General features: G+C 33.1%; 3 protein-coding genes across 4 annotated transcripts; 1 reads left to right on the forward strand and 2 right to left on the reverse strand.

The window, feature by feature from the left end:
* Nucleotides 1-18: 18 nt before the first annotated feature.
* LOC129919288 (helicase POLQ-like) lies at nt 19-8475 on the reverse strand. 2 transcript variants are annotated; one of them, XM_056000144.1, is made up of 8 exons: nt 7582-8475; nt 3636-4088; nt 3359-3564; nt 1867-2012; nt 1237-1804; nt 460-1179; nt 263-397; nt 19-201 (listed from the first exon to the last, which is right to left on the reverse strand). In XM_056000144.1, exons 1-8 carry the CDS (start codon nt 8357-8359, stop codon nt 100-102), a joined length of 3108 nt encoding a protein of 1035 aa, XP_055856119.1. In that variant the 5' UTR covers nt 8360-8475; the 3' UTR covers nt 19-99. The 2 variants fall into 2 exon arrangements, with proteins under 2 accessions (XP_055856119.1, XP_055856118.1); XM_056000143.1 differs by having other exon boundaries at nt 460-1804; nt 7582-8474.
* Nucleotides 8476-9602: 1127 nt separating this feature from the next.
* On the forward strand, nt 9603-10756 carry LOC129918530 (ER membrane protein complex subunit 10). The gene is made up of 4 exons (XM_055999128.1): nt 9603-9734; nt 9788-9955; nt 10151-10531; nt 10594-10756. The coding sequence occupies exons 1-4, from the start codon at nt 9675-9677 to the stop codon at nt 10663-10665; spliced, it is 681 nt and encodes a 226-aa protein (XP_055855103.1). The 5' UTR covers nt 9603-9674; the 3' UTR covers nt 10666-10756.
* Nucleotides 10757-12748: 1992 nt separating this feature from the next.
* LOC129918349 (growth arrest and DNA damage-inducible proteins-interacting protein 1) lies at nt 12749-13708 on the reverse strand. The gene has a single exon (XM_055998822.1). It carries the CDS (start codon nt 13590-13592, stop codon nt 12798-12800), a length of 795 nt encoding a protein of 264 aa, XP_055854797.1. The 5' UTR covers nt 13593-13708; the 3' UTR covers nt 12749-12797.
* Nucleotides 13709-16659: the final 2951 nt, after the last annotated feature.

Raw genomic sequence — 16659 nt, forward strand, 5'->3', positions numbered from 1 at the left:
TTAAAAAAAAACAAATTTTAAATAAAAATAGGTAAATAATGTAATTCTTAAATAGTCATAAATAGTATATGTAAGTGCAAAATATTAAAATTTAAAAGTTTAGGTCACTTGCGGCAAAAGATCATTGTCATCATTTTTAAAGCAACTTAAAATAGCTTCGGTTTCTTCTTGTAAGGTGTCTAGTTTTTTCATTAAAATCAACTGTAAGATAATAAAAAAAAATGAAACAATTTTCTTGCATTAAACTTTTCAAAAGATATACCTTTGCAGCTGAAATAATTTCCTTTGCAGCTTTGAAACTCAAATGTTCGATTTTCTTAGCTAATTGCATAGGTTTGCATTTAGCAATATCTTCAATAGTCTTAAAACCAGCAGTATAAAATTGTTTTGCTCTATTCTAAAATGTTTTTAAAAGTTAAAATTTAAATAAAAAAATTAGAGATATTAAAAAAATCTTACAATTTTAACAGCTGGCAAATCCAACAACGGTTCCAACTCCAGAGTCCCACATCGATCCATCTTGCCACTTATTTTTTCAAACAACGGCTTATAGCACCAGAATTCTTCAACTTGTTCACAAAGTCGAACAAGTGCACTAGCTGCAGCTACTGACTGATTAACCAGTGTTTGCAACATTCCACGCTCAACGGAAAATTTCGTTGCAACCAAATGCAATGGCATTAAATTTAATACATCCAGCAAAATTAAAACTTTATACAATCGACTTAACTGAACTTCCATTGGACCTTTGGTTGACATAGTTTTGGCCATTTTAGCTGCATGTGCTTCAGTTATGCCAAGAACTTTAAACAAACATTGTGTGTTCTCATCTAATTTTGTATATTCCCTGAACAGAACCGATGGATTGACAGTGAATAAACCTTCTCCGTTTTCACTGGAATTAAAACTCACTACAAGGTACAACAAATGTGAATAATTTGAAAGTACCATCGATTTTTGGGCATTTTTCAGTTCTTTATACATCAAATTTGTCTTTTTATAATCAATTCCTGCTTTGAAAGCCGCCTTGCCAATAGTAGTCAATTCAAATCGTGTAGTTTTGCAAAGAACAAGCTGACGAGGATTATTTACTAAATTAGCACTTGTAGTCTCTCGCATTTCCTGAGTTGTTAGAATATCAGAACTATTAGGTGAAGATCCCTTGGTTGTGTCTTTTAACTGTAATACTTTGTGTTTAAACATTTGTCTCAAAATTGATGTGATCAAAGCTCTCACTGAAACTCCCGACTTTTCACTTTGTACTGACATCAATGTATTCTTATTCAGATTTATCAAATCTTGCAGGCAATCAGCCAGTCCCAAACCAATAGAACTCAAGATAAGTGTCTGTAGCCCAATACCATCATTATGATCTAGTGAACTCAAAACTTTATCCATGGGAGAAAATAACATTTCACCCACACGAATATTGTCTTTGCTAGCGCATATGAGTATACTTTCACCAGCATCACCCATTCCAGCGCGACCGGCACGACCAACCATTTGTTTGTATTTACACAAGTTCATGAATTCCATTCCAACATATGGAGCTCGAATGATGACACGTTTTGCTGGTAGATTAACTCCAGCTGCTAAGGTTGATGTGCAGCATATCACACTTATTGTACCAATTCGATAAGCAGTCTCAAGCATTTTTCTTTCATCAATGGTCAAGCCAGAGTGATGATATGCAATGCCGTAGGGTATAGTTTGTTCGAGTATTGGCGATAAAATACCACAAATTTTGTCAAGGGCATCCATTAAATCGGCTTTTTCGCTCTTTCGATATTCGATAAATTTTGATCTAAAACATGGTTTATATTTAAATTGATGTTTTTTTTCTAACGTATTTCAGGTTTGCCTTACTTTGGTAAAACTCGACTTAATAGTACTGCTACATTCTCGCAATTTTTACGAGTTGAACAAAATATTAGGCAGGATTCTTTTGGTGCAACTTCTGATACTAAACCGGCCAAATGATCAGGATCGGATTTAGCAACTTGGGCACTATACTAAAAATGTAAAATGTCTATTTTTATACTTAATTTAAAAAAAAATTAATGTTTAATTCGAATACACCTAAGATTTTAAACCTTAGATCATAACCCAAAACAGCGCGATGACCCCTAATCAAAGTGTGATGGCATTTTATGAAGATTTTTGTTTTTATCAAAAGTTGCTTATCAACGAGAAGATTCTGAATATGATTTTAATTTTAATTTTGAACATAACTTTTGGGACTCAAAGGTCTAATTAAAAATGGTGGCGATTGTGGAAAAATTCTTTATCAAAATTTTGTCAAAATCATGGCGAATACTAATATGATCGTGATAATGGCCTCATTGTAATTTGTTCCTAGATTTAACGAGGTCTAACATAAATCCCTTTACTTAGCGGTATTTCTGTGAGAATTCGAAGTTCTTTCAGTAAAATTTTAAAACACAGCTTAACAAAAAAAAAAACACAATTGAGGGGTCGAACTAGTGATAACTTGCTTCTAAAAAAAGGCTCTAATTGATTTACTTTTCGTTTTTAATCTTTGAATTTTGTTAGCGTAGATTGCATGCATTCAGATTAGCGAATGTATTGTAACACAATAATGGCAATTGTGAATTGGAAAGTTACAGAACTTTAAATAACTTTGCTAAAGGAGATTCACTTTAAAAAAATCATCAAAATCGGAGCTGTTTATTTTGAAGAAAAAATGCACTTTTATTTAAGCTAAAAACATTTCAATTGTATTTGTTTCTTCAAGAAGAGTGGGCCTCAGCTAAAATTATTTTGTCTTCTCAAGCATATTTGTTTCGATCCACCTCTGTGCACTTGAAGACTTTGGGATATTTCTGTTTGTAAACTTTAAGAGAGCCAAAATTCTATTGGTTTATTTGTAAACAAGATTTTCTAATGAATAGTTTTTAAAAATTAATTTTGATTTTGATTTTTTTTTATGTTTTTCATTAATTCCAAATAGGGTACAAACGTTGTCAACACCCCAAACATTTTAAGCGGGGAAAGTTTATTACTGGAAGGATCTTTACCTATAATAACGTTGCCGTATTTGTAGAGGAAGACTTTATTTCTTATTCAGCAAATTTTATTTGTGGTTGGGATGTAACAAGCAAAAAATAAACGAAAATTGCAATTGACATCAAGTAGGGAGAACTCATCGAAAGTTCTACCATCCAACTTTGCTATTGTTTATGCTTGGTGAGGTAAATTGAATTTCAATCACATTATTTTGATTCGACCTACTAGCTTTTTATTCGATTAGAAAATTCTTTCGGTCAGTATAAGAAAAATACTAATCAGACGCAAAATAAGAAAATAAGAAATTGACTGTAATCTGTAATTGACTTACCTTAAAATTAACAGTTCTTTTATAAACAAAAATTTCTTCTAAACAAGAACCAGCTGTATTGATTTCTAAAATATCACATCCGCATTTGATATACTCTTTCAATTCTACAGGACGAAATCCTCTCGTATAAACATCAGCGTCAAGAAAATCAGACAATTCGGGTAAATTACCAATTGTAGCACTCATTCCAACAATTTGTATACTGGCTGCAATGTAAAGGAAAAAGAATTTAAAAAATTTTATTGTTTAAATATTTAAATCATTTATTTAAACATACCGTTAATGTACATAACTTTGGTGAGAAAAGCTTCTAAAGTAGCTCCTCGACCTTTTTCTCCAATCAAATGTAACTCATCCACGACTACAAGTCCTATTTCATTGGCTCTTCCAGCTTCGATTAGACTATCAAACAAAACGGCACCTTTTTCAATTGATCCAATAAAAATACACCTTCGCTTCTTTCGTGGCGGTGGGGGACATCTCCCTTTGCCAGCGGTATACTCTTCGACAATGAAATTTAAACCTAGTGCAAATGGTGCCATTGCACTAACTTTTTCTTGCACGATAGACACATAAGGCAGAATAAAGAGGACATGTTTCTCGCGGCAAATAATTTCACGCAACATTAGAATTTCAGCTACAAGAGTTTTACCACCACTTGTTGGCAATGCGTAAAGGAGATTCTTTCTCTTTCGAATAGCTGGAAGATTCAGACACTCATCTTGCCATTCTGAAATTACAATCAACATTTATTTATTTATTAAATCCGTTTAAGACTAAATCTTAATACAAATCGAAATGAGATCATAAACTTGATTTAAAAAAAGATTCTTTGGCATATAAAATTTTCATTAAATGATGAGATTAGAAAATAATGATTTGTTTTCGAAAACTGAAATCAATTGTTTTAAAGTACTATTCAGACCATAGTTTGTTTTGCTGAATATAGGATACTTAAAGGCAACTGTCTTCTTATGTTAGCTTGACTGTAATTAAAATTTAAACAAAACCGGGCTGATGGGGATGTTATTGTACCACTGATCAATTTAATTATATAACAAAGTTTTATTATACTGTTATGTTTCGCGAGAAGAGGAAGATTTATTAAGTTTAATTAATGTATGTAAGAAGGTCCAGGGAAGAAAATGAAGACAAAAACGTAGCACACTACAACGATAGAGTATCGGCCGATGAAAAAGTTTGTTTGATCGAAAAAAACGTTTGTTTTGCTACACAATTGCCTTCAAACTTAATGATATTATGTAGCTGTAGTGTGATCAGTAAACATTAGTTTAATGTCAAGAATTATTCCTATGTCAAAAGAAAACAGATTTTCTATTCAACGAAGATGTATCAATCATGTAAATAGTATAATGATTTTTTTATTTCGTGTAAAACTCATTGTCGACTGTTTAAATTGCACCATTCCCTAAAACTATTAAGGTCTTTTTGAAGTTGAGAGCAGTCGTTTATTCTGTTAAAAAATTTATATCATGGACATAATATAAGAAAGGCTGAATTTTTTTATAATTGAAGTTAGGTCATTTATGTATAGAATAAATAATGAAGGGTCAAGATGGCTACCTTGTGGCACGCCGGAATTGACGTAGAATTGTTCAGATTGCACATTTCCAAAAATAACACTGCAGCATCTACTTTTCATATAGGATGCAATCAACATTAAAAATCTTTCATTGAAACCGAGAGCCTTTTAGTTTGAGTCAATTCAAAATGATGTAAAACTAAATAGATTTGTAACAGTTGATTGATGATTATGGATTTAGATTTAGGTTTAGATTATGGATTCAAATAACTTAGGAATAACGGAAAGTTTAGCAATGGGACGGTAATTTAAAATGTCATTTTTAAACCCTTTTTACCCACCGGTGTTATAAATGCATTTTTTTCCACAGACTTGGAAAAATAGAACTTTTAAATAATTCATTGAATAAAACGTAAAAAGGATAGGATATAAACGCAAGATGGAACTCCGTCAGGGACAGGAGTAAAGCAACTGTCTAGCTCTTTAATTTTTTGAATAATTGAATATTCATCGATAGTTAAACTAATTGTGTTAAGATATGAAAATTCCGAGTGAGGAAGATTATGATTCAAAGGGTACTTCGTTAGAAGTAGTTAAAAAAAAATGCGTCTTTGAAGAAATCTGTAAATAAGTTTGAAATTTTAACTGGGTCATTATTGAAGAATTTACTACGCACGAAGTTCCAAAAGCCTTTTAGATAGATAGATAGATAGATAGATAGATAGATCTTTGTTTTCGTTATTTGATTAAAATTTGGTAAGTTACCGCACAGTTTACATACAGAGATTTGATAGGGAGCGGGTCAAAATTCTAACTTCAAAATTCTGATTTACAAAATTCTGCTTTTTTCAAAAAAATTCTGTTTTTCAAAATTCTGTTTTTCAAAATTCTGCTTTTTTTCTATTCTGTCTTTAAAAATTCTGCTTTTCAAAATTCTGCCACCATTTTTTTACAAAAAAATTCTGCAAATTCTGCTTTTTTTCACAGCATATGCGTTTACTTTACCAAAATACACCTCATTAATGTTTTTTTATGTTGGTATTTTCTTAACTGCTTGATAAGTTTGCTTAATAAGTTTGAAATTTTAACTGGGTCATTATTGAAGAATTTACTACGCACGAAGTTCCAAAAGCCTTTTAGATAGATAGATAGATAGATAGATAGATCTTTGTTTTCGTTATTTGATTAAAATTTGGTAAGTTACCGCACAGTTTACATACAGAGATTTGATAGGGAGCGGGTCAAAATTCTAACTTCAAAATTCTGATTTACAAAATTCTGCTTTTTTCAAAAAAATTCTGTTTTTCAAAATTCTGTTTTTCAAAATTCTGCTTTTTTTCTATTCTGTCTTTAAAAATTCTGCTTTTCAAAATTCTGCCACCATTTTTTTACAAAAAAATTCTGCAAATTCTGCTTTTTTTCACAGCATATGCGTTTACTTTACCAAAATACACCTCATTAATGTTTTTTTATGTTGGTATTTTCTTAACTGCTTGCTGTTTAACTATCACAAATTATTTTCAAACTGTTTAGAGTACTGACTTTCTTATAACTCGCATCCATTCGAGTATGTATATCGTTGAAAACTAATTATAGAAATGTTGTTGTGTGATAAAGTATATTCCTTTTCTTTTTTAATGTTTTGAATATCATTTTTTGTTTGCTAATTAAATAATGTTCAATTATTATTTTTGGAAGATATTTATCATTAAAAACCTTTTCTCAATATTTTAAAATTTATTGATTTATCAAAAAAAAATACGAATATTACAAAAAATTGACAAAGTACTGCAAGTAAGTAATCTCGAATAGGCAGCAAATTTAGCCAGAAGATGATTTTACAAAATTCTGCCAAAAATACAAATTTTAAATTGTTGGCAGAATTTTGAAAAACAGAATTTTGAAAAGCCGAATTTTAACAAAAGAATTTTGACCCCAGCAGAATTTTGACCCCAACCCATTTGATAATGTGTGTTAATGATTTGTTTTTTAAATAAGTAGGTATTTGAAAAGCCTTTTAGGTTTTGTTTCAATTCACTCTCGATTTTTAAGATATAGTCAGAATATACAACGTTTGAATAATCCTAAAAAAAAAATTTTGTTCAAAGTAAACTTTATAGTCCTCATAGCCTCTTGATTTACAAAAAAATATTTATTCTTTTGTTTTTCAAGTATTTTAGATGAGTGTTTATGATTCATTGCAAGATTTACGTACTGGTGTATTAATGATGAAACAGGCAAAAACTAGGTATACTATAAAATTTTAATCACATATTAATATTACGATTTAAAAGAATTTGATTGTAGTCAATATTGCAGAATAAGCTAGCAAGCTGATTAAAATAACATTTTTTTGAAACTTAACTCAAGCATTTTATTCCCATTATAAGACGGAATGAACATAATTTGTGCCCAAGATTATCAAAGTGGACTAAGTCACTTTTTGCATTGTTTAAAGAAAACCTAATTTAATAACCTTTCTTATAACGATTTAATTGTATGTCTTTTTTAAAATCACTGAAGGAGTAACAAAAAAGTAGTTTATTTACTGCAATTTCGCATTCAAATTAACTTTACCCCTTAAATAATAATTATTTTTATGCTGGAATTGATCGGTTTTTTAGGAGTGACTTAGTCCACTTTCATAATTAAGGGTACATTTATACTTAGTGATACTTACCATACAAACTTTTAATCCCTTTATGCTCAAATATCATTTTTTTAACATTGCCAGGAAGTCCATAAAAGTCTCCACGACTTGGGAACTCATCAATCGGCTGATCTTCTGGGAAACCCTGAGTTTCCCAGTTAATAGCCGAAAGATGTTGTTCATCTTGTCTGAAGGAACTGCCAACAGCAGCTCCTCCAATAGTTCGATTTTTAATTTCCTCACGAGTCTCATATTGAGTCCCTTGCATAAAATTTGTCATATCAAAATGATGAGCTATAGAGCTAGATAGTTGCTCTTTTAGACCCAAAGTAACTGGTTGCTTTGGAACTTTAAAGGCAATATCATCTAGAAACTTTTGAGTATTTTGTACATTCAAATCCTCAACAATATCATCATCGAAATACTTCATCAAATCTTCACTTTGTCTAAATGCATTGCAAGGTGGTTCAATATCTTTAAATAGACTATCATCGAATTCTTTCAAAGTTTCATCGTCATTATTTGATGATGGACCAGCCATATCATCGATTTTAATATCAGAAAATAAACTATCATGACCATCGTTGGTAAATAAATCTTGTTGAGTTTTGGATTCATTAAGTTCGTTAGATAGTTTGATATCAGAAAGGAAACTATCCTCGTCACTGTCGGGCCATGAAAATGGTTCATGGAGTGTTGTATTGGATTTTGGTGAATTGCAACTATCGATACGAAGTCTTTTGTGAGCTGGTGATTGAACAATATCATTTGGATTCATTTTGGCAGGTTTATTTAATTTATCCAACATTTTTTATTTGTTTTTAGATTAACTTTTAACGATTTTTTGTCATTTTTTGTTTATTTCAAGTTTTTTAACATCTCTTTGTTTTGAATCAAAAAATGTGGAAAAAAACAAATGAAACTGGAATGTAGTAGACGCATTAGTGATACCAAATTATCAATTTTATGATAAAAACCGCATTGCCACTTTTTTAGTGAGTTTTACAAATTATTTAAACTGAAAAGTCCAGAAATGTGAATCTTCTGAAATCCATGAATTGGTTCAATATTCATTTATTTCAAAATAACCAAGTTCGTACTTGAACATTAACCAAAGCTGAATTATAATTATTACTTAATGGCCAGTTGGTGGTTAAGCCTTGGTTCAAAAAATTTTACTCTCGAATTTCGGTGGATTGGCTGCGGTTAACTTCTATATCTAGTAATACAATCAACACAATAGGGGATATTCTTAGACACTGTCTAAGCTGCTTCTATAAAAGACTGGAGTTTATCCTATTCAAATCACATCGGATAAACCCCACCCAACTAACATTTCAGCTTTGGTAAAGGTATTATAGAAGCTACATTTCAGTTTCTTTTTAACTTTAGTAAGATTGTTGGACATGGAAAAAGGAGAACGTTATACAAGTTTGACACTTTATAAGAATATACTCATAAGGTCTATAAGAAGCTTAAACAAAGATTTACCAAAGCTCTACCGAAGCTTTGAGATTTGACAGATAGCTTCGAAAGAGCTTGTATAGCTCTTTAATACATGTCTTATAGAAATTAAAAAAAAAAAAAAACAACTACAAAAACAAAAAAGAATTTCCTTTTTTAATTGGTTTTGATTTGATTTTAAATCATGAATTTTTTTAATCTGAAATTATATACAACATTTCATTTGGTTTTAGTATACCTATTTATAATAATTTTAAAAGTATATAATTTTTTTTACCAAACCTGTAGTAAGCAGATCGGGATAAATTTTTAGCTCCCATACAAAATTATTTCAGAAATTAAACCGAGTTGTTCGCAGATTCAGATTTATCTGTCACAATTAAGCGAGAAAAATAAGTAAAAAAAAAAACAGAGAAAAAAATGTCAGCTAAAATTTTGCGTGATCTGCCTTGTGAACACCTTTAAAATCTATGTATTTTTTTTAATTGCCATGTGAATACAGGCATTAAATTTCCAAAAAATAAATTTGGTAGCATTGCACATAATTTTCTTACGCCCTTTGTGCATCTTTTCTAAGAAAACCAAATGTCAAAACCAACGTCATTTATGACAGAACAAATAATTTAACTTTTTTTTTTCCAGAAAAAAAAAAAATATAAATGGGTTCCTCAAAGTTATTATTTCTTTTGATAACTTTTTCATTTGTCCTCCTCGGATCGGTAAATAAATTAAATACAAAAATGGAAAACATTAATACTCATTATCTTTTTAGTGTTATCTCGAAAACGATGGCTGGATAAGTATTGAACTAAAACATGCCCTGGATGCTTCGAACCCTGAAAAATTTTCTCATCGTGGCAATGTAACAATTCCTAGTTTATTTGGACAAGCTAAAACATATCAAGAAGTCCTAACCCAGTCGGAGCGACAAAGTTTGAAGGTATGTATTTGTTTTGTAACTTTGAAATGAAAAATTTTCTAAAAAAGCGCCGAAGACTATTCAAATCCAAGATTGCATTGAACTTGCCTTTTACAATTGAATTTCATAATGGCGAAATTAGGGCCTAAACTAAAACCAAAACTTCGACCTTCCTTTCCTCCCCCTTCTTCATATTCATACTTGTTTCTATTCTAGAGACTAGCCGAGACTGATGAATTCTACAGACTTCAAGCAAACGTTGTCTATCCCGACGGCACAACCCACACCTTCCTCACAGCAACAAAAGCATGCAACCTCGTGTTGTCAGACCTTTATGATGTCTTGTGGGTTTCCATCGATGGAACTGGATTTGTTACAGCCGTCACACAGACAATCTTCAGTTCAGCTTTTGCTGATTGCAAAAACAGCGACATTTCAATATCCGGTTTAGATGAGTTCAACACAGATGTCCTAATCAAACACATGGAACTAGCACCAATCCCAGATACAGCTAGTTTTATTCAAAAGGTCGAACGTGAGCGGGAGGCTCGAGAAAAGGGTGAAGTTCGAGATAACCGAGGTTTCTTTGCAAAATACGTGAGTCAAACTATGAATGTAGTTCGTAAAAGGCAATATTAATAACAATTTTATCATTTCAGTGGATGTACATTGTACCCGTGGTTCTCTTGGTGTTTATATCGGGAGCAACAAACCAAGATGGTGCCAAGTAGAAGCATCAACATCTTAAAATAGTTCATCTTTAGTCAATGTTCTGCATTTCTTTTTCCAAAATTATAATAAAGAACTTTAGTGTACTAACAACTTTTTTTACCATTTGGTATTTAGTTTCTTGAAACCTCGGGTCAAGAATTGTAAAGTGATACTGGGAAAAGAGTTCGCCCATCAACACCGTCTCCTACTGACAGAATCTAATAATACAGAGCAAAAGTAACGCCTCGAAGTAGAATATAGAAACTGAAGAAAGAAGCGAAGAAGTAGTGTACCCAAATTCAAGCAGAGTACCTACTGAAGGTCTGTATTGCGAGCTAGATGAAATTTCTACCCACACTTCTCGTGTTATTCAATGGCTACGACAAAACACGAATAAGGGCGCAACCATCTGCAAAATAGCGGCTCAAAGTAGAAGTAATGCTCAGGACATCTGTTCGCAAAAGTTCATTAACAATGCTCAGGGCTTACTAAGGAAGGCGACGAAATTCTCTAAAGCCGACAGGGGCGACTTCTCAATGAACAATTTCCAAGGCTATGCTTTCCAATATCTTCAACATTCACCTAACTAAAGCGAAGTATGGAATTCGAATTCACAACAGGTGTACACTAGGGAAGCGTTTTGAGTCCTCTGCTTTTAATTACAGTTCATGATTACCTACTCGAAGGCAAAGTGAGGGACACAAAGTGCATCAGTTAGCGCCAATTCACACATCGCCAAAAACGGTCCGGTACCGGGTAAACGCTCCTTTTGGAAGGTTGCAAGATACACATTTGTTTACTTTGCAACCTTCTAAAAGAGGGCATTTACCCGGTACCGGGTAACTCAAAGGATTTTAATCTACCCTTGTTATGATGAACACACACGAGCGTTAGGAAAATAGGGAGGGATTTGAAAAGAGATACCGATTAATACTAGTTTTGAACTTCTGAAATGGCATGGAAAAACGGAGGCTGGTAATGCGTTCCACATTCGTGTAGTACGGCTGAAAAAAAAAATTCTGTATTCGACGGTACGTCCGAAATTAGACTAAAGACTAAACTGATGAGCATTCCTTGAAGTGCGAGTATTACGGTTGAATTGTTTGAGGGGAGGAATACAACTACCTATTTTGTCGGAGCAATGCCTATAAAAATAACGATAGAATAACCAAAGTCGTGAGACATTACGACGGTGCTCGAGGGACGTAATTGTATCAGTTATTGATCTATCACCTATCATTTTTAAAGCTCTATTTTGTATTATATCCAAGAAACTCAGAGGTTATTGGAGCACCTACCCAGATGTGGGAGCTATACTCGAGCTTTATACTAATAGAATATATGCCTTATAAATAACTGCTAGATCATACGGGGAGATAAACATTTCACAGCGGATTTAACGGTGGCAAATGGTGACAGGTTACATTTTAATGATAGTAAGCAGCATTGTGTTTTTGAAGCATTAAACTCTACGCGATTTCTTATTCCCCATTGGACAATGCTATCAACATCAGAATTTAATGAGATTATCTTATTTAGCCATTCGAGATTCACATCCAAAGAACATGGGCGAGAATCCGGAAACGAATTTGAAAAACTGAGGGTACTATCATCGGTAAAACAGTTAAGTGGATTAGAAGTTTCAGAAAGCAGATCATTTATAAAAATGAGAAAGAGAGTCGGAGACAGAACGGAGCCCTGGGGCACACCAGCATTTATTTTGTGGGTTTCAGACTTGAATCCATTCAATACAACTTGTATTGAACGGTTCAAAAGGTAGTTTCTAATCCAATTAAGAAAAACTCATCGACTCCAAAAGCGCACGCATTTTCGAAAGAAGAGCTTGGTGCTAAACTCTATCAAAAGCCTTTGAAATATCAACTACAACAATCTTACTTTCTCCAAAACGATGTAAAGATTTATTTCACTGTTCGGTGAGATAAACTATCAGATCACCAGCCAGTGGACCTGCTTCTCCGAAAGTCGTACTACCGGTCATTAAGAAGCTTTCGTTCCTCAAAATATTTCTTGAGTTGAAAATTAATCACCGTTTCCATGACCTTGGAAAGAACAAACAAGGGACGAGAAAAGGAAGAAAAAGTGTACTAACAACTTTTTTGATTTTTATTTGAGTTTTTTAACAATTTGTTCTTTAGTTTTGCTTGACTGAATCGTCTTTGACGATTCCTTTGCCAGCTGGTTTCGAAATCAATTTAGCCATCATCTTCTCCTCCTTGGCCTTGCGTTTGGCTTCCTTTTGCTTCTTGCGATCTTCCTTTTCTTTCTGCTCGAGCATTTCCTTGAATCGTTCATCACGAGGATCCACTTTGAAGCCAAAGTGTCGACGTACCTCTTCGACCAGACGTTCCTTTCGTTGTTTTGCAGCCAATGCATCAGCTTCTTTCTTGGCAACCTTGGCATTCAAATCTGCCTTCCATTGTTCTAGTTTTTCTAGTTTCTTTGTGATTTCTTCTTCTCGTTTTTGGATTTGTTCTTTAGCTAGTTTCTCTTCGTTTTTAGACTTGGCAATAAGCTCTTGCAATGTGTAAGGAAAAGCAACTTGTTCATATCGTTTTTGAGCTTCAAGATCCTTTTTAGTTGGGAAACAAATTCTAGGATCCACACCGCTAGCCAAACCATAGCGACCGATTTGTTTGCGTTGGTATTTCTCTGTCAGATGGATCCATGAATGTGGTTCGGTGTAGGGTTTTTCATTGTGTAGGAATTTTCGGTGTTGTACTAGCAGACCGGATTTGTTGAAGAAACTTTCTGGTTTTGGTTCTTCGAATTCTTCTTCGGCAAACGATGGAGGTTTGTCTGGGACTTCGATAAGTTCATCATCGTCTTTGGTTGCAGTTGCAAAGAATCTTAAGCTGTTTCTGCCAATTATTGAATTTACCAAATAACTTTGGTGTGGAATCTTAGCAAGTGATTGCATGCTTTTCATTTTGTAATTTTTTAAAATTTTATTTACAAAAATAGATTTTCAAAATAGCACACCATCAGAAATGAAAAATTTTGATTCGGTTTTTTTTTTTATTCGATGTCAAGATGACATAAGAGCACATTTTAATTTCTTGCACTCAAAGTTTTAAAAGTGTTGGAAGGAAATTTAATGTAAGCAAGCATTTAGATGGGACTTTTTGATTTACAGACCTAAGCATTAACTACATTGGCTCAAAAAGTGAAAAAGTACAAAATTGAAAATTTTCAAACGCATTTTTGTATTGTTTTTCGGGCTGGGGAATAAAAACAAATGATGCAGAAAACTTATTTTTTTGTCCAAAAAAACATTTTGTTTACTCTTTTTTACAAAAAAATTGCGCTTGCGAGAAAAAAAATATTTTCACTTTTGTACTTTTTCAAAAAGTGGTTAAGCCTCTATTCTGGCAAACCTCAAAAGTTATGAGAACCTCATTAGGTGAGTTGAATTTGATTTTGTGAGATTTTCACGTCACAAAAACTTTCGAAAATTGTGATCAGCTCTGAAGGAGGTCACAACTCACAAGTTGGATTTTTGGTAGTAGGTAGGGAGTTTGGGAGAAATAAATCGTCACAAAATTGAGTTATGATCACCTTGTGAGGTTTTAGTGTCTTGTGACAAGTCACAAAAATACAATGGTTACTTGAATTAAATTTAAGATTGAATCCTAGTACGCAGATCGGGAAAAAATTTGTTTCTCATACAAATTTTTTCTCGGGACAAATTTTGTCTTGAATATTTTTCCAAGCAGTACGCAAAAGAAAAAGTAAAGAAAAAGTCTCCACTTAATTTTGCGCTGACAAATAATGTTCGAAGCATTATTCTGCCGGCAAAAATTGTGACAAGGAATAAAAATAAAACAACATCGAAAAAAATTCAAACAAAATTAAGGTGGACTCTTATACTATGTTTCCACCTACGCTAAATCCGAGATTTAGCTAAGTAGATTTAGATTAAATCTCGAGATTTATTTTAAATCTACTTCGCTAAATCTTAGATTTGGGTTCAGCTACCCTAAATCTAAGATTGTCGCCTACTTTCAATCCGAGATTCAGAATAAAACTCGAGATTTGTGCTAAATCTACTTAGCTAAATCTCGGATTTAGGATAGGTGGAAACGTAGTATTATACTATGTTTCCACCTACGCTAAATAAATAAATAAATCTCGAGATTTATTCTAAATCTACTCAGCTAAATCTCGGATTTAGCGTAGGTGGAAACATAGTATAAATCCGAGATTTAGCTGAGTAGATTTAGAATAAATCTCGAGATTTATTTTAAATCTACTTCGCTAAATCTCAGATTTGGGTTCATCTACCCTAAATCTAAAATTTCCAACTACTTTCAATCCGAGATTTAGAATAAAACTCGAGATTTATGCTAAATCTACTTCGGTAAATCTCGGATTTAGGGTAGGTGGAAACGTAGTATTAGGCCCAGTTGTACAAATATTTGATCAGTGGATCAGCAACTTTTATCTTCTGAATTCAGTGGTAAAATTGATTTTTAGCACTGGTTCTAGGTCCATATAGGTTGAAATAGCTAAATCCATCCTTGAACCAAAGTTGATCCACTGCTAATCCGCTGAAGTCGGTGGGTTAAATTCCGGATCCGAGGCTGAACCACGTTTGTACAACTGGCACTTAGGGCCAGTTGTACAAATATTTAATCCGTGGTTCAGCAACTTTTATCTTCTGAATTCGCTGAAAATATTGAGTTTTAGCACTGGTTTTAGGTCCAAATAGGTTGAAGTAGCTAAATCCATCCCTGAACCAGCGTTGATCCACTGCTAATCCACCGAAATCGGAAGTTAAATTCCTGACCCGAGGCTGAACCACGTTTGTACAACTGGCAACTTGGAAAGTGAAGACGAAGCAAATACAACTCAGAATTAAATCAAAAACAAAAAAAAAACCAATTTAAGGCTTGGCCACACCGGAGGGTACGCGGTAGCGGTACGGGTAGCGGCAACGATATTTGTATTAAAAAAATTCCACACCCGAACGTTGATGTGTCAGTTTGGAATTTTTTCCATACAAGTACCCGTACCGTTACCTGTACCTCTACCGCGTACCCTCCGGTGTGGCCAAGCCTTTAATTTGAAATAAGAAAAAAACTTAGGGCCAGTTGTACAAACGTGGTTCAGCCTCGGATCAAGAATTTAACTCGCCGATTTCGGCGGATTAGCAGTGGATCAACTTTGGTTCAAGGATGGATTTAGCTATTTCAACCTATATAGACCTAGAACCAGTGCTAAAAACCAATTTTACCACCGAATTCAGAAGATAAAAGTTGCTGAACCACGGATCAAATATTTGTACAACTGGACCTTAGGGTAAACTGCCCTACTGTTGCCACTCCCCATTTGATTGGCACCTTGAGTTTAAAAACCATTTACAGCTACTATTTTTATTTTTTGTTTAAAAATTCACTTTTCCCGCCTTTTTTGGCATATTCTTAGCAAACGAGATATTGATAATTACAAAAAAAGTATTAATAATAGTCTTAATAATAGTCTTTATACCTACGGAAAAAACTGCGAACTAAAGTTGGTGCGACATTCGCTTAAGGTGCCAATATGATGGGCAGTTTACCCTACGTAATTTCTCCAACTTCAAAATTTTGCGCTGAGATTAAAATTGTAGAGATAAAATTTGTTTTTTTCCCGATCTGCGCACTAGGCTTCAAGATTGAATTAAATTTAAATTAAAGCCTTTTTGTGCACACAAAGTTAACAAACAAAATTAAGTGGTCAATAAACATAAGCAAAATCAACTCATTCTGGATTTGTTCTTCGCATTTCATTGAAGAACGCAACGAATGCAAATCATATTCAACGACCTGTGTACTGTGATTTTATTTGTAAAATTAAAAACTATTTGCAGCAATCTCAAATATCAAATCCTTGTTTTTTTCTTGGTTTCAATATGTGTTTCAGTTCCATTCAGATTCTCAATCACTTTGGGGATGCTTATTTATAAATACAAGTTGTCAAAAACCGTAAAATGTAATAGTATTTTGTACTAGATT

This window comes from Episyrphus balteatus, chromosome 4 (genome assembly GCF_945859705.1).
Source record: "Episyrphus balteatus chromosome 4, idEpiBalt1.1, whole genome shotgun sequence".
Classification (NCBI taxonomy): Eukaryota; Metazoa; Arthropoda; class Insecta; order Diptera; family Syrphidae; genus Episyrphus; species Episyrphus balteatus.